Source organism: Oppia nitens, unplaced genomic scaffold (assembly GCF_028296485.1).
Source record: "Oppia nitens isolate AA-2021 unplaced genomic scaffold, nextdenovo-longstitch-racon4-pilon3 scaffold4_pilon_pilon_pilon, whole genome shotgun sequence".
In the NCBI taxonomy this organism is placed as follows: domain Eukaryota; kingdom Metazoa; phylum Arthropoda; class Arachnida; order Sarcoptiformes; family Oppiidae; genus Oppia; species Oppia nitens.
In genome coordinates this window covers 5,842,899-5,867,727 of record NW_026533232.1, presented here as the reverse complement: position 1 = coordinate 5,867,727, position 24,829 = coordinate 5,842,899, and the positions used below count along the sequence as shown (strand labels likewise).

At 26.0% G+C, this 24,829-nt stretch overlaps 8 protein-coding genes across 8 annotated transcripts; 3 read left to right on the top strand and 5 right to left on the bottom strand.

The window, feature by feature from the left end:
- Window positions 1-3: 3 nt before the first annotated feature.
- LOC128960020 (pseudouridine-5'-phosphatase-like) lies at window positions 4-952 on the bottom strand. Its single transcript, XM_054306081.1, has one exon. It carries the CDS (start codon window positions 767-769, stop codon window positions 68-70), a length of 702 nt encoding a protein of 233 aa, XP_054162056.1. The 5' UTR covers window positions 770-952; the 3' UTR covers window positions 4-67.
- A 729-nt stretch (window positions 953-1,681) lies between these two features.
- LOC128959931 (pseudouridine-5'-phosphatase-like) lies at window positions 1,682-2,686 on the bottom strand. The gene is made up of 2 exons (XM_054305967.1): window positions 2,039-2,686; window positions 1,682-1,966 (listed from the first exon to the last, which is right to left on the bottom strand). Exons 1-2 carry the CDS (start codon window positions 2,567-2,569, stop codon window positions 1,802-1,804), a joined length of 696 nt encoding a protein of 231 aa, XP_054161942.1. The 5' UTR covers window positions 2,570-2,686; the 3' UTR covers window positions 1,682-1,801.
- Window positions 2,687-3,965: 1,279 nt separating this feature from the next.
- LOC128960520 (acidic mammalian chitinase-like) lies at window positions 3,966-5,353 on the top strand. Its single transcript, XM_054306622.1, has 4 exons — window positions 3,966-4,356; window positions 4,417-4,475; window positions 4,544-4,611; window positions 4,682-5,353. Exons 1-4 carry the CDS (start codon window positions 4,001-4,003, stop codon window positions 5,351-5,353), a joined length of 1,155 nt encoding a protein of 384 aa, XP_054162597.1. The 5' UTR covers window positions 3,966-4,000.
- Window positions 5,354-6,159: 806 nt separating this feature from the next.
- LOC128959490 (ribosome biogenesis protein BRX1 homolog) lies at window positions 6,160-7,503 on the top strand. The gene is made up of 5 exons (XM_054305450.1): window positions 6,160-6,403; window positions 6,458-6,569; window positions 6,638-6,802; window positions 6,868-6,992; window positions 7,053-7,503. Exons 1-5 carry the CDS (start codon window positions 6,281-6,283, stop codon window positions 7,476-7,478), a joined length of 951 nt encoding a protein of 316 aa, XP_054161425.1. The 5' UTR covers window positions 6,160-6,280; the 3' UTR covers window positions 7,479-7,503.
- A 30-nt stretch (window positions 7,504-7,533) lies between these two features.
- On the bottom strand, window positions 7,534-10,469 carry LOC128959489 (plasminogen activator inhibitor 1 RNA-binding protein-like). Its single transcript, XM_054305449.1, has 5 exons — window positions 9,995-10,469; window positions 9,870-9,929; window positions 9,091-9,280; window positions 8,373-8,901; window positions 7,534-8,309 (listed from the first exon to the last, which is right to left on the bottom strand). The coding sequence occupies exons 1-5, from the start codon at window positions 10,206-10,208 to the stop codon at window positions 7,956-7,958; spliced, it is 1,347 nt and encodes a 448-aa protein (XP_054161424.1). The 5' UTR covers window positions 10,209-10,469; the 3' UTR covers window positions 7,534-7,955.
- Window positions 10,470-11,207: 738 nt separating this feature from the next.
- On the top strand, window positions 11,208-12,512 carry LOC128960475 (zinc finger protein 367-like). The gene is made up of 2 exons (XM_054306566.1): window positions 11,208-11,897; window positions 11,956-12,512. Exons 1-2 carry the CDS (start codon window positions 11,453-11,455, stop codon window positions 12,447-12,449), a joined length of 939 nt encoding a protein of 312 aa, XP_054162541.1. The 5' UTR covers window positions 11,208-11,452; the 3' UTR covers window positions 12,450-12,512.
- A 129-nt stretch (window positions 12,513-12,641) lies between these two features.
- Window positions 12,642-15,074, bottom strand: LOC128960472 (serine palmitoyltransferase 1-like). Its single transcript, XM_054306564.1, has 8 exons — window positions 14,570-15,074; window positions 14,249-14,510; window positions 14,052-14,184; window positions 13,856-13,985; window positions 13,701-13,790; window positions 13,275-13,630; window positions 13,088-13,205; window positions 12,642-13,014 (listed from the first exon to the last, which is right to left on the bottom strand). Exons 1-8 carry the CDS (start codon window positions 14,744-14,746, stop codon window positions 12,847-12,849), a joined length of 1,434 nt encoding a protein of 477 aa, XP_054162539.1. The 5' UTR covers window positions 14,747-15,074; the 3' UTR covers window positions 12,642-12,846.
- A 754-nt stretch (window positions 15,075-15,828) lies between these two features.
- LOC128960316 (serine/threonine-protein kinase NIM1-like) lies at window positions 15,829-20,709 on the bottom strand. The gene is made up of 7 exons (XM_054306387.1): window positions 20,535-20,709; window positions 20,210-20,413; window positions 20,041-20,107; window positions 19,769-19,970; window positions 19,049-19,664; window positions 18,692-18,940; window positions 15,829-15,839 (listed from the first exon to the last, which is right to left on the bottom strand). The coding sequence occupies exons 1-7, from the start codon at window positions 20,707-20,709 to the stop codon at window positions 15,829-15,831; spliced, it is 1,524 nt and encodes a 507-aa protein (XP_054162362.1).
- Window positions 20,710-24,829: the final 4,120 nt, after the last annotated feature.

Below are 24,829 nucleotides of genomic sequence, written 5' to 3'. Positions count from 1 at the left end.
AAACTAAACAATAAAAATTATAATAATTTAAAAATAATCGAAAAAATAATAAATAACTAATCATTGACTAAAACTTTGGTAAACCAAATATTTGTGGATCAAAGGCTTCGAGTGAATCGATAACAAGTGTTGATTGGCCGACAAATTTGTTTTTGTCAAACACGGGGTCGGGTATGAAAACCACTTGACAGCCAGCACTCAGTCCCGACTCGAGACCAGTTTGCGAGTCTTCAAAAACGAGAACTTTGTGCGGATCAGGCGGTGGATTAAACAAAGATATACAGTAGAGATAGGGATCAGCATAAGGCTTATTACGACTAATGTGTGGATCATCACCGGCACAGACAATATGATTAAAGTATTGACCGCAATCAAAGAATTGGCCGAAATTGACGATTTTAAGCGCAAATGTTTTATGAATACTACCGGTGCAAATGGCCATTTCGATGCCGTTTTTGGCCAAATGCTTCACCAATCGTTTGGCTCCCGGCATGAACTCAATCGTGTCGACGGCCAACATATCAACATAACTGTTGAATGCCGTGTCATATAACTCTTGAGCATTGAGTGGTAATTGTAATTCATTGGTCAATATGTGTGCGCAAGCCTTCAGATTGAGACCAATAGTCTTGGATTTGAGTGACGAGTCGTACTGTTTGTCATACTTTGCGAGGATCTGACTGATGGCCGCCGTTAGCATTGACTGCGTATTGATTAGAGTGCCGTCAAAGTCAAAGATACAGTGACTTACAGATGAATAACTTGACATCACTACCACTCTTGTGTTGATTACTTCATTTAATTATCAAAACTCAGATCAGATGAGACAATCATTTAGTCATTCTTATCAATAGTCGATTCATTCATACATTTATTATTAAGTATTCATTTAAACTAATCAAACATTAATAGCATTCAAAGCTAATCAATGTTTAGTCAATCAAAATGTTTATCATATGTTTTGTCAATTACTTTAATATTAATATTAATATAAGTTATGTACAAAACATTGTGCGCTATCTATCAATGGCTAACATTTCAAATACCGGTATCTAAAATAAAAAAATAGTTTGCAATCAACAAAATATTTACAAATATTTAGAAAACTTTATATTAAGTAAATTAAACATTTTAAATATAATTTGTTGTATAAATATATAACTAATAATTTTTACCAACTAATCAAATCAACATATCATATGTGTTATACAGTACTGTAATTTATGATATGGTCTAATATAAACTATTAATATCTAAAACTAAAATATAGAAATCTGATTACGTAATCATAATAAAGTTGATAAAATAAAATTGACTAGTACAATTGGATATCAAATAAAAATATTACAATTTCTAATTTTTAAAATATACACTATTAATAGTTACAATTAATTTATATACTGTATTTAAACTTTCAATTTTAAACTAATTTTCAATCAAATTACTTGTTTATATATTATACTAAAGCAATTTTTGGCGGGAAATTTGTTAAATTTTTAGATAAAATTTATAATTGCAAATAAAATAATGTTTTTCATTTCAATTAGCGGTTATTATTTTTCTAATTTTTTGTTATCAAAACCAGTTTCAATCATTTTGTAACTTATTTTATGTTTGAATGCAATACATGAATATTCTGTGAATAACTAATGAATGTTATTTTATACATGTTATGTATATTACTTAAATATATCAATTATTTTATTATTTATTTGTAAAAATATGACAAATATTATACTAATAAAAGTAAATTTAATAAAAAATTGTTTGATTCAATAGCACTGAATCAATGGTTTATTGACTAAAATGGTGGTAAACCAAAGATTTCAGGTTTAAAATCTTCAAGACTTTGAATAACAAGTGATGCCTTGAGTCGACTCGTGTCAGTCCTGGCGTCGGGAACCCAAACACACGGCATATTTGCTGCAATTGCAGCCGTAATACCGTTGACCGCGTCCTCAAAGACCTGATTTAATAATTAGTTTTAAATATATTTTAGTTAAATATTGCAAACAAAACACTATTTCGTTTTAATTACCAAACAATTGTCTGGTTTGGGAACCGGATTGAAGCGATTCATGGCTTCGATAAAGATATCGGGAAATGGTTTTCCTTTCTTGACTTTGAGATCGTCTGATAACACGCGATGACTGAAATATTTGTTATCTTTGAACAAATTGTCAAATTTGGCAGTTTTTGTTGCAAACTGTTCGGTGTTGGAACCGGTGGCCAAAGCCATCGGAATGTTGTGTCGATGCAAATGAGTTATCAATTGCATCACTCCTGGCATCAAATCAACATCTTTGACAGCTTCTGCAAACTCTTCGTTCATCATTTGAGTGAATTGATCGACACTTAGAGGAAGATTGAGTTCTGTGACCACAAGTGTATTGCTTTGAATGGGAGGCAAACCCATACACTTTGTCTTCAGATCCCAAGTAAACTCTTTGCCATATTTTCGGGTAATATTATTGGTGGTCACTGTATAGACCCGTTCCGTGTCTATCAATAGTCCGTCCAAATCAAAGATAACATGAGTTATGTCTGCAATGCGTGTCGTTTCACACATTATTTCATATAATATTCAGATATTTTAAGTTTAATTAATTGATTGAATATATCAAATGATATTCAATTTAAAACTCAATTATGCATTGAATGGCATTTCAATTAATAATCGATGACTTTATTTAAAACAACTACAGTCTAATCCCTATAAAAATAATAAATCATTTATTATAGCTTTCAATATTTTAGTCCAATTTTATTGTAGGAAATATTAATACTTATTACAAATAAATATATAAATAATTTGAAAAATTATGATTAAAATATAATTATTAGCTAAACAATTCAGAAATAAATTAAAATACAAAAATGATATACAAATCAACTGTATGTACTGTTTGTAAATATTTAAAAACATTTTCAATTATTATTACAGTACTTAAGTTAAAGAGTCTATAGTATAGAGTCTATACTGTATTTTTAGTAATACACATGTTTTGTGATAACATTTAAATTATTAAATGAAAATTGATATAAAAAATAAATAACATTTTGATAACATTTTTGAAGGTCTATTGATGTTTTGCATGAATTAATTGTGTATAACATATGTTTAGTTAATATTAATTATAAAAATTAGCCAAAACTTAAAGCATTATATGAACTAAATTTACAGTATAATACTGTATGATATTGTACTGTAGTATAATATACAGTATTTATATCATAAAAATAAAACTATTAAAATATACAACAAAAATCCGATTTTATATATGAATTTAGGTTTTGACAAATCAAATATTATAATCATTTAATAATACTGTATATTAGTATTTAATAATAATAATAATTAAAAAATATATAACGATAAAAATGATACATAAATCTAAACAATATAACTAATATAATATTATTATTTAATAGTTTGACTGTTAATTTCACAATTAAATATACAGTACATCATTACTATCTATTATTATTCATATGATATATTAATTTTTGATTTCATAATTCAATTGAATTAATTACTATTTTTATACATAGATATTGATTTTTGTTAAATTATATAATATTTTAATATACATATTGATTGTTATTAAAAGATGAAATGTTTTAAATGATTGTTATATAACTCATGTGATTATAATGTTTGTAAAAATTGATATAAACTAATGATAAACTAAAATGATATGATATTTATCTAAACATTAATATAAATTTATGCCAATAAAGTAATTATATGATTGAATCACTTATCAAACAAATTGTTTGTATTATCATTTGATGGCAAACAACGAGTCTTATAAAAGATGTTTGTTTACCACGATTTTTGTATTATCTCTAACTTGATATCAATAATAAAAATAAGGAAATCCCTGAAAGATCATTGAAATCAAGTGATAGTGAATTCAAATGTGAATTTAAACACTTGTTTCAAAACAAACTCATCGATCGCTTTGTTGACAATCAGTTTCATACATATAAGACAAAGATGTTTATGAAGAATGTATTGATGAAGACATTGCTATTTATTTTAATAATAATCATTAATTTAATACAAATTAATTGTAAATTTAAAACAGTTTGTTATCTTCGAGTTGATGAAAGTCAACGAATTGATGTCCAAACAATCAATGGTACCCTTTGTACTCATATTATTCTTGCTTTTGCTGTGTTAAACAATGGCATAATTGTTCCCAAAGAAGTTGACGATATATTTTATTACCAAAACGTGACAACACTTAAAACCAAATATAATGATTTAAAAGTTATGCTATCAATTGGTGGCGGAGGTAGTGATGGATCAGGTTTTCATGAGATCTGTTCCAATCAGACAAACATTGATAGGTTTGAATCATTTTTTTAATTTTTATAATTTATTTAATTATTAATATGACTTAAATATAGATTTGTTTGGTCTGTATTGGATTTTCTGTTAAAGTACAATCTCGATGGACTTGACCTTGGTAATTAATTTATTTAATGGTATCATAAATAATATTATGTTATAATTGAATTAATAAATTGTTAATAGATTGGGAGTTTCCCGCCTGGAATACCCCCTTTCCAAACGATAAATATAAGTTTACCCAACTTTTAAAAGTAATTGATATTTTTATTATTATTAATGTTATAATAAATTGTTTGATTAATGAGATATTACACAAAACAGACACTTCATCTTTGGTTTGGTCGACAACAGAACCGAATTGATAGGAGACATGATTTGCTGTTGAGTTGTGCCGTCTCTGCAATTGTCAATGTAGTCGACGGCGCCTATGATATGCCAGATATGGCTCAATATATAGACTTTGTTAACGTAATGTCGTATGACTTCCACATCTATAGCAAATACTGGCCGTTCACGGGATATAATTCACCACTTTTTAATCGAAAGGTCGAAAAAAGTTATTTCAGTTTATTGAATACAAACCGATCTATCAATTATTGGGTCGACTTAGGGATGTCTAAAGACAAGATTATGGTAGGAATTCCCACATATGGTCACACATATGTATTGGCCAATACTGATCATACGACACCTGATTCGGCAGCTATTCAACAGTTGGATGATATTTCATATCCAAGTGTTTGTCAAATGATGCGAAACAGTTCATCAAAAGTGATATTTGATGTCGAGTCCAAAGTGCCATATCTTGTCAATGATAATCATTGGATCAGTTATGACGACGAGATAAGTGTTGCCTTCAAAGCTCAATGGATTCGCGACAACGGATTTGCCGGAGCCATGACTTATGACCTAAACAACGATGACTTCAACTATATTTGCAATAATGAAACTAAATTCCCATTGCATTCAATTATTTATTCAATTATTAATTAGATTTTATTTAAAGATTTGTTTAAATTATTAAAATTTATATTTTCATTATTTATTCCAATAAAATGTATAATATATTATATTTTATGCATTATTTAATATATTAATTTATTTATTAAATTTTTAATAATAAATAGTCAAATAAAGTACAGTATATCTACAGTACTGTACTAAACAATAGTTAAGATTGATTTTAAATAAAAACTATTATTTTTTAGTTTACCGCTTATATTTAAGATTTAATGTGTCCATCAAACATGACCTATAAACTCAATTACTTAAATTTTTTAATAATTATAAATAACTTATTTCAACCATTTTTGTAAAAATGTAGTGAGAATTAAACTACATATTAAAAAACTATTATTAATTTATATTAGACATTAAATTATGTAATATTTCATATAATTAATTTAATAATTGTGAATACATTTTAAATGTATTATGTATTCAATGTACTCAATGTATTGCAATTTGCAAATAATTTTCTATTGCATTCTCTGTACATAAATGTATAATACTATAGTCATTGTACAATAAATATTCATTTAATACAATTTATAAACCTTTAAACACCTTCTTTAAAATTAATGTATTATTTTATTTCATTTATTAATAATTTTCTTCTTATTATTATATTATTATTATTATAGCCGTTATAGTGTATAAAACAGTATAATTTATACTATACTACTGTATTAATAAATACTGTACAGTAATACTGTATAAATAAATGTCGACTAACATGACATCTATAGTTAGCTATTAATTGTATTAACTTATGTTATAATATAACATAAAATACTGTATATATTTATATACACACGTGTTGTACGATATATAATGTTCTGGTATTTAAAGTATTGACTAAAACATTGAATTGTTTTATGTTTTGAATGATAACATAGATATCTATTGACCACTAATAAGATGGCGAAGAAGTCAAATAAGAGGAAACTAAAGACAGAAATAAAAGCAAAAAATGTGACAAAAGAGCCGGAAGTGGAAGTGTTGGATGCCATCAGATATTCAGATGAACCGCCAATTAAAAAGGTTTGACTAAATGATGACAATTATATGATTTCTTGAATATTGTTATACTTTTAGACCAAATGGCTTAACAAACAACGAGTCCTTGTGTTGGCCACTCGTGGCATCACTTATAGGGACAGACATCTAATGAATAACATTAAGCAAATGCTTCCGCACTCAAAATCTGGTGATTTTATGACAATTAATATCATATAAAATACTGTATTAATAATTAATTTGAATGACTTATATTAGAGCCGAAAATGGAGGCAAAAGATTTGCATTTAGTGGTCAATGAGATCTGCGAAATGAAAAACTGCAATAAAAGCATATTCTTCGAGAACCGAAAGCGCAAAGACTTATATATGTGGATATCAAATGTACCGAACGGCCCGTCGGCCAAGTTTTTAGTGGAAAATGGTATTAAATAGCGTCTAATTGTTATCTAAACGATTGATTAATCTTTGAAAATATTGGTATTACAGTCCATACAATGCAAGAATTGCGAATGACTGGCAACTGTCTAAAAGGATGCCGACCTCTACTATCATTTGATCCCATGTTTGACAAACACATTCATTATTCACTTCTTAAAGAGATGTTTATTCAGGTATAGTATTTTGTGATGAAATAATGACATTAAATATTGATATAATTATTTAAAAACTAGATTTTCGGGATTCCAAACAATCATCCGAAAAGTCAACCATTTTTCGATCACGTCTTATCATTCAATATATTAGATCATAAGATATGGTTTCGTAATTATCAGATCGTAGAAGAGGATGGCTCTCTTGCAGAGATCGGACCTCGTTTTGTGCTAAATCTTATTAAAATATTTGACTCGAGTTTTAGCGGTCGTATACTTTATAGTAATCCCAATTATGTGTCACCAAATAGACATCGCCGTCAACTCAAGAATATGGTGTCAAACAAATATAAAGATAGGATTTCGGCCAAAAAGGGCAGAGAAAATAGAGAACCGAAAGGCACTTCTTATGCAGACGTTGACCAAAACGATGATATCTTCAATACGATAACACCTGAAGTGGCCAAAGGTGTGGCTAAAAATGTTTTTCGTAGAAATAAAGATTAAACTAATTATACTTTAAATCAAATTTCATTTATTTTGAAATAAAGAAAACGATTTTTCGTCATTAATCGGACATTATTTCACTTTTATATAATATGCAAAAAATACATCAAAAGAATTGATTGAAAAAAATGAATTACTCTTTCGAGTAATGACTCGTTATTATAACAGTTGTGTTAACAATATATCAATCAAAAACATAACTCATTTGTTTGGCTCTTAAGTTAAATATCAATATATAATAATATATATAATGTATGTATAATATATATTGTATTTATATTTATATATCAATTCCTACAAATATAGCATAAAATAATATTTAAGATCAAAGACGAAAACTGCAATTATAAAGTCAATCAAATTTTTTAAAAGTTAAATCACTTGTTATTTAACTTTTAATTTGTTGTCTATTCGTGTTATGTATAATAATGTTATTTATTTGATGTTTTAATGTGTAATAATAGTGCAGACAATCACTTAAGCGGTGGCGAGAGAGGGAAAGTCATTCCAATCGTCAACTTTAGGAGCAACCTGTGAGTCACGGGGCCGACGGTTTCGGTTACGATCACCGAACTGTCGTTCGCCGCCACCACCACCTCCTCCTCCTCCTCTGCCGCCTCTATTGCCACCTCTATCTCCTCTCTCTCTATTGTCTCGACGATCGCCTGGTTTGTCATTTCTGTCGCCTCTGTCTGTCTGACGGTCACTAATACGCCGTTCCCGTCCACCTCGTCGTCCGTCTCCACGTCGCTGATAATCTCGTCCTTCATCGCGGAAATTGATCTCAATATCCAAAACTTGTTTGTGTCGTCCTTTTCGTGGATCCTCTTCCTGTAAATTAGACAAAACAAATCAAAATTTACGTAAACTTTAAAAAATATGAATATTAAATACCACTTCAATTTCTTCGTATTCCACCTCTTCTTCGTCCTCAACCTTTTTCTTAAGAATAAAAGTCTTCTTCCACTGTGAGTTGTCTTCTCCTTCTCCGGGTTTTCTCAAATTAAACTTCGGTTGAACTCTTTGTCCTTCAATTTGCTGCTTATACTCTTCAAGTGTCATCTCTTTGGGCTCTTCAACGGCGGGAACCAGTTCTTCAGCAGAGTTAGTGTCATTTTCCTGATTTGAATTACTCACATCGAGACCCGTTTCGTCAGCACTTTTGTCAATCATATCATGATTGTCGGCAGCAAATGGCTCTTCATTAGAAAAGTCATCAATTTTGCCCCAATTATGAGCTCCGCCGCCATCTCTCTTGTCGACTGCCTTAACGCCTGCCTTATCACTACCAGAATGTCTGTCCAATTCTCTTTTTCCACGCCTTTGGTCGTCTCCTCCAAACCGTCCGCCACCACGACGTGGACCACTGTTACGAGGATTTCTAGGGCCCCGTCGGTCACTGTCACTTCGCTCTCGTCTTTCTCTACATAAATAATTAAATTAGTGTTTCTATTGGATTCAAAAATATATTCATTAAAACAAAACATATATCAAATTGAATTTAATAGTTGTTGTCTATCCGTCGTATGCACACAACTATGATATTAATTATTAACATAATTGTCGGCTTAATTAACGGAAAATTTGTTAATTGCCATAAAATGACAAATACCTCATATCATTGCCACCAAATCTCTCCTCTCTGTTCCTCTGGTTCTTGGCGTCATCGATATCTTTCTGTTCAAAATGTCTCGGCGGTCGGTTCTGGCGGTCACTGATGTGATTGGGGCGGTCACCGCCTTGAACATCGCGTGGCCTCTGAATTCGGTCGGGTTTCGAGCGATTGGTACGATTTGGATCACCTAAGGATTTGCAACAAAAAACAAATCTTATAAAATAAAGTTTATGTAAAACACGTTTAAAAGGGGAAAGTCGTAGAAAATTGGGTTAACTGGCAGTGCTTTCTCATGAAAACACATGGCTTTCATAGGACTACTTCACCTCAAACACACTCTTAAATAGTTTCAATGATTTCACGTTTTGTTTAAATTATTTTTAAATATCAATCGATTAAATCATTAAATAAGTTGACTCTTATATAAAAATATTACAAACAAATACACCAATCAATCGATCCATTTATAGCTGTTATATATATATATATATAGAGTATACTGTAAATTATAGTATAGTATAGATATAGGTATAGTACTACCGGTGCTGTACAGCGGAGAGTCTATACTAAAGGCTAGAAATTATTGTCTTTCTTTTAACTTATTTTTTGGTCATTAATTAAATAATTTATAAATTGAATCAAATGCTATAATCTTATCATTTAAGAGTCTATTATCTAATTTTAAAAAGCAATTAAAACAAATTTTTAATATCAAGTAATCAATTGTTAGATAAATTTTAACTAAAGATAAACAATGAAACCAAATGTTTGCTAACCTTTTGCAATGCTATCCTTATTCTTCTGGATAGTCTGTGAACCATCAGTCGTCTTGGATTCTGATGAAACAAATAACAATTACAAATATGAGTAAAAAGTGGATCAATTGATCAAATTTCAGTACTGAATGGTAAATCCTTTTGGTTCTTGTCTTTGATGATATTCTGATGGTTAGTATTTGCCAACTTTGAGTCATTTAGTGCTTTCTTGTCCAACACTTTCTTTTCTTTAGATGGTTTTTCATCGCTTTTGTTTATGATCTCCAATGGGTCGCCCTCTTCATCGCTTAAGAAGATGGCGTACCTATTCTTGACTCCGATGCCATATGAAGACTCCATTATTGATATCACTGATTGTGTGCCAACTGTCGACAAGTACTGATCAATTGGTCACTTAAAGTGAGATCAAATCATATGAATAACATTAACCACTAATTGTATCGAAGATATGGTTTCTTAACAAATCAGTCGTCAGTTTCGTTAAGACCTTCACTGCTATAACACTAACAATACATTCAATACAAGCATTGAATACATGAAAGCATTGAAAGCATTGCTAAACCATTGAAAGTCTGACAAAACAACTATCAGTACTGAGTTTGCGTTCAAACATATACTTAACACTACTTTACTTATATATATGACACACACTGTACTCCACTTGTATTACAATCAACTATTCATTACTACAGTAGACATGATATATAAGTTGACTACTATTGCTAAACAACACAATTAAATGGCGGGCAATGCGTTGTAAACCAATTCAATTGCATTTAAATCACATTAATTACGTCACATATTATACAGTTATTAGTCATTTTATATTCATTTCAATTAATTAATATTATTAACAAATTATAAAACAATTAATGTATTTAATAAACTTGTAATACATTTGACATACAATTTAATTCAATTATAAACAATTGTTGCAATTATTATATATATTTAATATTATATATAGTATTAACTTAATGTAATATTTTTATATCAATTATGTAAACAATTGATAATCAATTAAATAACAATTTACTATAAGTAAAGTAATTTAGTATTAATATTAATAAATAAATATCGATATTATATTTAATATAAATTAATTAATTTAACTATTATTGTAATATTAATAGCTTTAAGTTATTGCAATAATTGAGACATAATTTATTGCAATATTAAAGCACTGTTTAATTAATGGAGTCATTCATAGATAGTGTGTATTAATAGAGAGGTATTTGTATTAATTGAATGAATTGAGGGGAACATTGAATGTAATGTATGTAACATTAATTGTGTATAATATGTAATAATAGCGCGAAAGTCAATTGCATTGTGTATTGAATGCATTGAATGTATTGCATGTATTGATTGGTCTATTGGTTGTAATGTTTAGTACTATTGGTTGGCGCTATTGGTTGGCGCTATTGGTTGGCGCCGGCGGTTATGTAGTAGTGATGCAGTGATTGTCAGATCTTTATTAACATTTCATACAAACTTTTAATTGACTTTTAATTGACTTTTAAATTAAAAACAAATTAATATCTCTTTTATATTTTGATTTTGTTATCAAAAACATTGAAAATATGTCACAGAAAGGAGTTATTGTTTTTTCGACACCAGTTTCAACTAAAACACAAGAAATTAAGTTCAAAGAGAGTCAAACTCGAGTGTCAGACATGTCTTCATCCCCGATGAGCGCCGATAATAGTTTGTACTATCCGTGGTTGTGGTCAGATTCGGCTCAATCTATACAATTGAGTCCACTTCCCAACGCGTGGCGATCGGTTAATAAGTCATCTCCCGATTTGGACAGTACATCGGGATCAGCTAAAAGAGGCCGACCGCGTCTTGAAGAAATAACAAGTTTAATACAATCTGGCGCTACTTCGCCGTCGGCCATCAAATGTGAGATCTGTAACCGAGTATTTCCACGTGAAAAGAGTCTTCAGGCGCACATCAGGACGCATACGGGTGAACGGCCGTATCGGTGCGATATTGAAGGATGTGGTAAAGCATTTGCTCAGTCGGGTAATAATGATTGCATTAACAGCTTTGATTCAAAGACTAATATTGTGATTATCTTTAGGACAATTGCGAACTCATCAACGGTTACATACCGGCGAAAAGCCATTTGAGTGCGCGTTTCCCAATTGTACCAATCGGTTCACTCACGCCAACAGACGGTGTAGTTTGCATTCACGTTATGGCGTCCGTCGGGTTACAGATGATGGAAGCTCTTCAACAACAATGGACAACAAAGTTACCAAAGTTTTAAAAGTTAACAGAAATATTGGTAACACTGACAACAATAACAAAAAGTTGGAAAAGAAAGTCCGAAACAGTGAAAAGCGTCGCTCAGTCATTGCACACGTCGGTCGTGCGGCCCGTAAATTACACGACGAGTTGGACGCTGAGGCTGATGACAAAAATGGTATGAGTGAGCACAGGGATAAAATTATGGGCGCACTGGCACTCATGCAATTGGCCGGAAGTGCACCCATCGATATGGACTCTAATGTCAGTTTTGATAACAATGAAAATGTTGAACAAATAGTTACCATTGAATTACAACACTTATAAAAAGCGGCTAATTTTTAATACATTTCACACAAACATTTAAACACATTTATAACATAACATTATTTTTTTTGTAATTATTCAAAATTTTACTTATTTAATATTTGAAAAATATCTTATTATTAATATAAAGATAAATCATGATATTATAAAAATCTTTTAAATACTTATTTTTATATAAAACGATGGCATTTATTATTGATTCTTAAGCATTGTTTATTTGATTATATTTTAATATTATTGCAAATATATGTTTCATTATTTGTAAAATCCTTTGTAAACCCTTTTGTGATTTCAATTATTTTTTTATACTGTATAACAATAAATATGACTTATGGTATGGCCTATAAATCTATCACCGATTATTATATCAAAAATATATTAATAATTAAAATTAATATCAATTTAAAACAAATTCAAATGATTGACCGATCATTAGAGCTGATGCTTTCATTTCTTGTTCAGTGAGAATTGCATTCACTATAAGGCGAATACTTGGTTCTGGAAGTAGATGTTCGCTTTGATCCAAATATCGGGACACTGTTAGCGCATAACCTCTTTCTTGTGCCTAAATTCATAAAAAGTAAGACATTAATCGTTTTTGTTATTATAAGTAAATAGAGAATCAAATAACAACTGACATAAGTGACTACTTTCTCCAATTTGTGAGTCACCAGTTTGTGGTCACCGTTTTGATTGGCAAATCTTAAATGCTTTACGGGTGATATGGTTTGACCAAACACAGCAATATGCGGAATGCTATTCATTTAATAAATTAAACAATTATTGTCAGTTAATCTATGGTACAGATAATCATAAGATTACTACTTTTTCAGTAGCGAATGCATGATTTGGCAATTTTGTCGCAACTTTTCAATGACAGAATTGTCTCTTTCAATGGTGTCGAGTGATGACAAGGCAACTGCTGCTTGTAATGGAGGCAAAGAGGCTGAAAAACAATATCCAAGACCTGATAAGCGTTGATGATCGACAATAAAGCTGGTGCCACAACAGAAACCTCCATAAGCGGCCATTGAATTCTCTAAAGTGGCACAAATCATATCAATATCTGCAACATCAACACCAAAATGCTCAACAACTCCGCGGCCATTAGCGCCAAGAACTCCAAAACCACAGGTGTCGTCAATAAACATGCGAACCTTATACTTCTTTTTCAATTCAAGCTATAATATATTATTTAACAAATTATTATTAATAATAATATCATAAACATTATTATGATAAATGACATACAATTTGAGGTAATGGACAGATATCGCCATAATTAATATAAAGACCTTCAACAACAAGGAAACGTCGGGTCACTTTCGCTTTCTTGGGATTCTATAATAATATAAAAACATACCATAAGTTTATAAAATAGATTTATAATATCTTTAAACTAATACTTTACGATCGATGTCCGCTTGTTCTGAAAGAAGTCGATGCAGATCTTCGACATCATTATGTTTAAAGAACTTAATTTTGCTTCGGGAGGCAAGCAATCCCTGTTGTATTGCAAAGTTGACGCCTTCATCACTATTTTGATTGTTAGTTTAATAAATAAATTGTAATTTAATTAAACAACAATAAAAATTTACGGACACAAAGATAAGATCTCCAACTTTAGAATAGGCGGGAATAGCACTGGAAATGGCAGAGAAGCCATAGGAATAAAGGACGGCCTCCTCGACGCCCATAAATTTAGCTAATCTCGACTCCAACTCCAAGTGAATGTCTGTAATTAAAGTATTATATTATACAATAATTATCAAATCAGTTAGCATCTCAAGAGTTCTGACCAACAGTTCCATAGAAACCTCGCGGACCACACGAACCGACGCCATACTTGCGGAGACCTTTGATAGCCGACTCAATGCAGCGGTCATTCTCAACAAATCCCAAGTAGTTATGAGTGGCCAGATTGAGACAATCCGTACCGTCCACTACAATACGTTTTCCTAATTTCGAGGTCACTATTCTTGGATTCAATGCGTAATGATCTGCCGGTGTTTCGGGAACTAATGGTTCGGGTGTCCACTCATTTATCAGGTCTTCTTTTTCCTGAACAGATGATAATACTATTAATCATAACAAGTAAGTGATATATTCATTGATCTAACTTTTTCTGTTAGTTTGGATGCCTCCGGTTTATAGCTCTTATGAAAAATAAGCCATAAAAGACACATTAGAAGACATCCCTCGAGAGCCAAGTGGTATTTGGGCGCCGATATCAATGAGTCCATCATCTCTTTCAGCTCCCATTTCATGTCTATAGACATCATAATCATCGATAACATGGTTTATTGTTTATGTGTTGAATGTCTTATCAATCAATCAGTTAATTGTGATGTCATTCAAGTCTTGTTTAGCAATCACTTCCCAAACCAATCACACAATCAATGTTTGCCAACAAAGCGGTTGTCATATGTTTGAAATCAATCAAACAATTGAATCGATGTTAACATTAATGAGTCAATCAATCAAATTATTGTTAACTAATCACTAATCAAATCATATGATATTAATATTGTATTATTAGTACTATTAATACTAATCACTACTCTATTGGACTCTCTATTCACTCATCCATTCATATCTCACGTTTGACGGCTATTAACATAGTATTCCCTCTTTTGCAATAAATTCCCACCCATTCCATGATTTCTTATATTAATTTAAAAATTGCTGAAAATGTTTATAAAATACAATCATCTAAAGTATTCAAAACTTATAGGTTTGTATACTAAAGAGTCAAAATTAATTATAGTAAACAATAAAATTATAAATAAATTAAAATAATTTTATTGTAATTTATAATACTTAATAATAAGATTAGAATTTTACTTAAATTGCTATTTAAATTATCAGTTAAATTGAAGTAAAAATTAGTTGAAAACACCATTTATTTATTTATTTCTAGTGATAACTAATTACAATTAATATTGATTTGAATTGAAGTTCATTTAAATTAATTCAATTAACAGTAATTTACTACAAAATGATAAACGGATGTCAACCAAATTGTTTTATAGATAAAACATCACATTATACTAATCCATCAAAAGTATAAGTATTTAATTATAATTTAATAAAAGTATCAAATTTTAATAAAATATCTGATGAATCAATGATGAATTAATCAATTATTGACTTACAAGTTAGCAATAATTGTTAGAATGATTTAATACTAAATTTATTGCATCACTTAATTATAAATAATAAATTCCTTAATCTTCCCTTAATTTACTAATCACTAGACGACTATTGATATTGATTTGTGTATTCAATGATTCATCAAAAGTATAACTAAATGATCGCATAATTTCCTATATTTATTACAAACTAATTAACAATTTTATTATCAAAAGATGTCATTGTATTACACAATATCTAACACAATATAATAACATAGAGTAGAGTAGAGTTGTTAACCCAAATATAAACCGTCGAAATTGTTTTTAAAAACTTAATGTTAAATTAACTGATATTACACTTATAAAAGACATTGTATTTAATAATTTAGTAAAAACAATATAATTTAGATGCGGTTTCATTAAAAATATACAAAACACTTGTAAACATCAATTCTAAAGTTTCAATCATTTAACATAATTTATATAATTTAATAAATAAAACACAAATCATTTTATTCAAAATTATAATTATATTTACAATTTGGTTAAATTTAATTTTTAAAAATTTAATTAAATGTGTTGATTATTAAATTAATTTTTATATAATTGCAATTCTATATCATTTATTTATCTAAATTTAATTATATATTATAAAAAATATTAATTTTATTAAAGTTATATTAGTATAAATATGATTAAAAATTTTAGTTTAAATGATTTATTAGATTATTTTTTACTGTAAGTTTTAGGTATTTTTAATTTTGAGTTTTTTTTGAATTAATTTTTTGAGTTTATGTTTTTTAAATATTGTATTTGTTATTTTGACTAATAAACCCTTCAATTATGTTAAAAACGGTTCCGGTTTGGGACTAAAGATCGATCATTTGATAAATATATTTAATTTTAAAACTGTTTGTTTGTTTGTTCTAATTTAATATTGATTTTCTATATTTATTTTAATAGTTAGTTATACGTGATATAAGTACAAAATTATTTAATTATTAAAATTAGGAATAATATGATACAATTGTTTTGTTTAATAATAAATTTATTGCTTTTTATAAAAGTTATAATACATTAATATAAAAATACTATTAATATATAATAACATAATATTGATTATGTTATATCAAGTTATTAATATAACATTTATTATATTTAGATTAAAACAATTGTTTAAAAAATAACAAATTGTGGTTTTATAATACAATTTACTAACTTTACTATTTATGACAATAATTTTAAAAATATCATTACCGGTAATTTTAAAGTTAAATTATTTCCTTAAATTTATAAATATTAATATACAACAATTTTAAAGAGGATATATTTTTAAAAATATTAACAAAATTTTTAATATTAGTAAATTATAAAATTAACAAAATATAGTTTAAAAACATGACTGATCATATTTAAAATATATTTTTTTATAATAAAAATAATAATTAACTTATCGATAATATTTGATGTAACTATTTTTCTAGTCAATTATATACTGTATTTCTATATTTTAATATAAAAACATTATTATAAATACAGTATATATAAACAATGATAAGCTATACATACATTATATTTTTATTTTATTATATTAAAAAACGATTATTCAGCAAAGCTTTATATTTGATATGTTATAATTATTTGCTCAATAGTTTATTTATTATAATATTATATTGTGTTAAATCAATGTATTATTGATATTATATTTTTATTCTAATTTTATTTTAATTATAATATTAAATTAAATAAATTAAAAATAAACTATTTGTTAAAAAGACAGTAATAATATTACAATTGAAATAGAATTTGATTTTGGATTTTTGAAAAAAATTGCCATTTATAAATTCAATAAAAATTTACATCCCACTCTATACCCCATGATTTTTCGAAATTTTTGTCACAACCCCTCTATATCCATAAAATCCAAAACCTTGCTTAACCCAGATATATAATATATATATATACCAGGGTTAAGTAGGGGGGGTAAGGCCAAAATACCCCCCAGACTTTTTGACCAAATGGGAAAAATTGTCGCTTAAAAACGAGGAGAAATGACCCCCCCTAAAATTTCGGCGTTTTTAAAGTTTTTAAAAATTTTAATTTTAGTTTTTTAGGTGTTTATATGTTTTTAAAATTTATATGAATCTAATTATTGATTAAAAATAAATAAAATAACGTTAAAACTCATGAAAAAATAACATAATTTTAATTAAAATATTAAACTAAAAAATTAAAAATTACCTATTTGTTGAAAAAAGTAATCATATTACAATTTAAATATAAGTTTAAGATAGTTTAATAAGTTAATAAAACAATAAATACTTATATTACAAGGTTTTTATTAATAATTTTTAAAATTTTAACTAAAAAATCTTTAAAATTTTGAATTTAATAATTAGTATTCAGTCACTATTTATATAAAAATAACATTAAAAAATAAAATTATATATCTATAAACTATGAACATTAAGTATTATTTAAAAAATTAATTATGTTAAAAGTTAAAAATTATTAAAATACTAAAAATAACTCATAGTGCATCATTAATGCTTTTATCAACTATTTTTAAATCTTAAATACATTATTTTATTTTTTGTTAAAATTTAAGTTATTATCAATATTTAAATTTTTTTTTAAATATTAATTTTTTGTTAAAATTTAAGTTTTTGTTAATTTTTAAGTTTTTTTATATTTTTGGAAATTTTACCTATTTTCTCGGGAATTTATACGGGAATTTTATTGAATTTACATGGGAATATTCGGGAACTTAAGGAATTTTTAGGGAATTTTCTCTTGACCCCCCCCCTTGATTTTGGATTTTTGAAAAAATTGCCGTTTAAAATGCAATAAAAATCTTACCCCACCCAATACCCCCCCCAAGATTTTTCGAGAATTTTGTAAATTTTACCCCGGTCTACCCCCCCCCCCCTAAAATCCAAAACCTTGCTTAACCCTGATATATACATTCCAGAAAAAACACATTTTTAAAGTTTGTTTGAAAATACTTTAAAATTAATTAAAAACATGTAAAACAATTAAATGTACATTAATTATAATATGTTATAATAATAATTTAGAGAAATACTAAAAATATTATTTAAATAATACAACATATTTTAGATTTATGAAGTTTTCGTGATTTTCTCAAATGTTTTGGTGACAACTGTTTGTCATCGAGAGAGTGACTTTGGATTAGTTTCGGTACTTTAGGATGTGTTGTCTTATCTATGAATATGTTTCTCATCGATCGCAATGACTTTAATACCGATTTTGATTGTTTAGAAGTGTTTTTATGATTTGTAATATCATTAGTATTATTGATGTTATTGTTATTATATGATGAATCTGAATGTTTTTCTGAAATGTTATCAATTTCATGATTATTAATATCTTTTGTAATATTTGTATCACTTTTGTTACTATTAATATTTGATTTAATGATTTTATTGACAATAATGCGAAAACTGCCGGTTATGTTGCTTTTGGATCCCTTATCCGTGTGATTAGCAATAATTACATTAGTTATGCCTAATTTCCAGAGTTGACTATAAGCACTAAGTTCCTCATTAGATAAACACTCATTTATATTATTATTATTATTTTGTTTCCAATCAATATCTTTGAGATTATATTTAGGTAAACCTTCGGTAAATGTCTGTCCTTTAAGCCACTGACACTCCATTAATTGATCTAAATTTAATCGTTTTTCACATTCAATTTGTAGTAAACCTTTGATGATAACAATACAATCTTCACTCAAATAATTTGGTATTTCATAAATACATCCAATAATTAACTGTTTTAGTGCTGATATAGTGTTAGCTTTGAATGGGATGATAGCGGTGACCATATAATAAAGTAAAACACCTAAAGCCCAGTAGTCAACATATGGTCCGACATAACTTTGATCCTTAAACAGTTCGGGTGCCGCATAAGGTGGAGATCCGCAAAATGTTGATAATAATGCATTAAATGTATCAATTTGTGTACTAAAACCAAAGTCTCCTATTTTTATAGTTTTCTCATTCATAAGAAATATATTTTCAGACTTAATATCTCTATGTATAATATTATTGTTGTGCTATAAATACATGTATTATATAAAAAAGGAAATCATAAAATAATATGATTGTAATAATTATTGTATTTAATAACAATTAAAAAAAAACTAATGATTTGACTGACCATATAGTGAATGGCCGACACAATCTGCGCGAAGAAACATTTGGCGACACTTTCATTGAGTCGACCATCTCTTTGGATTAATTGATATAACTCTCCGTTTGGCGCCAACTCCATCACCAAATGTATCTTTGAAATGGTTTCTATTACTTCAAACAAACTTATTATATTTGAATGATGAAGCGTTTCCATTGAATTAATTTCTCTAAAATGTTATTAATTGAATCAATACTATCAATTCAATCAATTATAATCGATATGAAACAAATTATTACCTTAAAATCATTTTTCTAGTTTTTGCGTCCATTTTAGATTTGTCTAATATTTTTATTGCCACTTTTTCTAAAAATAAAATAAAATAATACAAACAATTTATTACACTTAAAAACTAATAATAAATTATTGTAATTTATAATAAATAAAAATAATGATAAAAAGTGATACCTTTAGTAAGTGAATGATGAGCTACTTTGACACGTGAGAAGTTTCCGGAGCCGACATCTCCTTTGAACAGATAGAAGCCAACCCTTCGACCCAAAGTTATGTCTCTCATCCAAACATCATTACTTTCAAGTGATTTGATAACACTTTCATAAGGTGTTAGCTTCACGCCATTGCTTTCACTTTTATTACATTTTACATCTGTATCTAACAATATATTATTATTATTAGACATTATTAAAGTTGTTATTTTGATTACTATATAAAAAATTTTTGATACAATTTCTAAATGCTGTTATATTTGAAATGACATTAAAAAATTACGAACCTATTAAGTCATTGGCAAAATAGTTGGAGTCATTATCTAATTGATTAACAGTAAGCAATGGACTTAATTGACGGGAATTATCTGAGCTTTTGATAGTTTTGATGGATTGTTGGTTTAGTGCACGAGTTGTGGGCATTGCTGTCGGCAATGAAGGCGATACTTTGGCGGAAGGCATCACACAAACCAATTGAATTACAAAACATTTATTTCTAATTTAATGACAATTTGTTTTATACAAAATACATTACTTTTCATTATATTATAATTTGTTTATTTAGATTATTTAAAATATTGTTTAAATCAAAAGAAAACTTTCTCTTAAATTAAAAAATATATATATAAGTATTAATTATTAATAATAAACACTACTTATAATAATCATACTCTCACTAATTTGGATATATTTACAAAATTTAATTTATTTGATATTATAGTATATTCTAAATATAATAATATTATGAAAATTAATTAGTTTTTATCACAAGATAATTAATAATATCTAAATCTAATATGAAATATAGTTATGTATTCAAGGTTATCAATATAAAATACTAACTTATTGTATAAATTAATAAAAATAAATTTGTAAAATAAATATTTCAATATTTTAACATTATATATCAGTATTATTATTATTATATATCTCAAATATAAAAAATAAAATAAGTTAATAAATTTTATATTTAAAATAAAATTTATTTTTAAATATTTTTTACATAACTAATGCTATAATTAATGTTATGTTTTACTGCATTGAAAAATTGTTATGGTAGTAAATATTCATATAAATTTATAATCAATAATATCTCTCTCTCTCTCTCTCTCTCTCTCTCACTTAATTATATAAAAATTTTATTTGTTATATAAAATTTAGGTTATAGTCTAAATATTTATCCAAGCCTTTAATAACCAATTATATAATTAAATGATAAATAATATGATATAGATTACGTTTTAGTATACTAAAACAATACAAATAAAACATTAACAAACTTTGTAAATAATATTAGTAACAATTTAAATGTACTTTCTGTCAGTTTCTAAAATAATTTCAAAATATTTTCTGAATACAGAATTTTGTATTAATAACAACATTATGTTATATAGTATTATAAAATATAGAATATAATATACTAAGTGTTTTAATAGTTACTTATAGTAAAAAATAATAATAAATAAATATCTATTCATTTTTTTGTACGATTTTAAATTTAAATAATTTGTAAAATACTTTGTTGTTATAAATAATTTAACATATATTGTAATTATTATAGAAATATGTAAATAGATATTTCTAAAAAATTAAACAAAATTTATCAAAAAATAATTTTCTATATAAGTTTTACTTTATTACTATACAAATGTATTTTTAAAAATTAAAATTAAATTTTATATTTATAAAATATGCAATGAAACATATTTATTTGGTTTACTATAAAAATTAATTAATATATTACTTAAAATAATATTTTGTTATTATTAATAATTATATTGTATTACAAATTAACAAATACAAAAAATAACAAAATTAATATGGGATACCATAAAACATAATTTTTTATTAGCTTTATGTAATTTTTCATTTTATTTATCAACTCTTATTCTAATTCTGACTAATCTAATATAGTTTGATAAGAATATTAAAAATTTATAAGAATATAAAAATATAATTAACAATATGACAAAAAATTAATTAGTTTAATAATTTTTAGATAATTATTAATTTAAGAATATATAAAATATATACAAATCATTTTACAAATTAAATAATCTTTTAATTTTCAATTTATTTTATTAAATTTACAAAAATATTATAATTAATTGACATAAAATTGTAATTGTAGATATATTGTAATTTTGTAAACTTATAAAGCGTTATAAGTTATAAAGTTTATTTGTAATTTTTGTATGAAAATAATATTTAATTGAATAAATAACAATTACTATATATATTATTACAATCAATTGAAGGCTTTAGCTTAAAATACAACTGTTTTTGATTCTCGACTGTTAGATAGTATATATTAAATATTTGGTAAACTATACTTTAAATATGAAAATGACAAATAAAATAGTTATATATTTAATGTACAGTTATTGTATTAATAATTGTAAATATTAAACTCAATAATATAGTAATTGTTCATTTTTTATTAATAGTAAAATTGATCAGATAATAGCATAGGCTATTTTTAACGGTCTATTTTTATTATCTATTATATTATAGTTAATTTTACAATTAATTAAAAGTACAATATTATTAAGTTTAATATTATCTATAACTAAGCTATTAGTCATTTTTGCATTTAAAGTATGGTTTGCCATATATTTAATATATTCTATCTATCAGTCGTGGACAGGGTTTTAAAAATTTCAGGCATAAAAATAGATGTCAATTTTGGTAAATGCCTGCCCTGCCTCTGCCATGTCCAGGGCATCTATATTCACGTGGTGACACCTATTATTTTAATTATATAATATTAATTAATTAAAAAACATTGTTTTATCATTATATTTGTTTGTTTGTTTTGTATATCTTTAATTATACGGTAATCTCATTGTAAATGTCTATTTATAAATATATTTAATTAACATGGTAAAAACACCAAATTATTTATTTATATAAATACAATTATTTTTTAACAATTAAAAATGGCAGGCCAATAAAATGCAATTATATATTATATAAATATTTGCCATTTATTCGCGATGGCAGGCATTTATTATTTTAAAACCCTTGTCGTACAATGGAATCGAAGTATTAAAATAAAAATTAATTAATTAATATATTTGAATATGTTTTGTAGTTACTTATGTATTATCATATAATTAAATGTGTAAATAATTTGTTATTAATTATTAAAATATAAAATTTCTTTCTAGCTACAAATAAATATTAAAAGCAGATATACTATATATTTTTTTATTATAATATTAAATTTATTATAATTAAATAAAATAAATTTTTAATTAAAAAAATAAATTTAATCAAATCAAACAAAATGTTTTTTATTTAATGTCCTTATCATTGAATAGAAATTATAATATACTATATTTTTATATATATAGTTAGTTTAAATTAATTTATAGTTTACATTTATAATATTTAAAAATAATTAAAAAAATGTAACTATTTTTTGTTAAATTTTATATATTCATTATTAATAAATTGAGTTGGTATATAAAATAAAATTTAACAACTAATTTAATACTAATATAATAATAAAAATAAAATTTAAGTTAAAAACATAAAATATATTTAAAATAAAAATAATATAATAATAAAAATAAAATTTAATTTAAAAACATATGAAATATATTTAAAATAAAAATAAATTTATCTAAAAATATCAATAAATATTATTTTGATATATAATTTCAATGTAACAATTTTACATATAAAATAAAAATAAGCTAAACTTAAATTACATATTAAAACGAAATAAATACATTAGTTATACACAAATATATGTAAATCAATGTATATGTAAAAACAAGAACTTTAAAATTAAAATATTTTTATTCCCATACCTTATAAATATTGTATTCTTCTTGATATAAAATCATTAATTTAATTGAATATTTATATAAATATAAAATAATAACAATTATTTAAATTTAAAAAAAATATTTAACTTAAAACACTGATATATTCAAGAAATACACTAATATTATGAAAATGTTTGACTTCAAAAACAATTGCTATTTGTTTGGTTGTCAACACATTTATGTCAAAACAAACTACTTTTAAAATAAATAAATAAAATAATATAAATTTATTGAATTAAATATTATTATTATTGATATATTGAAAGACTTGTGTTTATTACCTGAGAATTGCAAGTAAATCGTTATTTTATTGAATTACATTAAATCACGAAATTGTTATTAACTTATGTTATAGTGTTTGTTACTTTAGATAAGAATTATAAACTAACAATAAATGATATACTAATAAAAATATACATAAATATTACAACAAACAGTATTATTGAAAATTTTTTGTTAAAAAATAACTGTTTGTGATTATAATGTTTTCAATTTGTGTATATCTTTGATATGTTATATGTAATGATATAACAGTGTCGTGTTTGTAACTTATGTCAAGTCATGCCCATTACCATCAAATTCATTACTCAAAAGGTAAATATTAATACTTTTTATTGTAACCAAATGTCTGGTTATTAACTATAATAGAGTTATTATAGTACTTATATAATGTTATAATTTATTTTGTATATATTTACTTACCATAGGATAACATACTATAGTATATTATAGTAACTTACTTTATG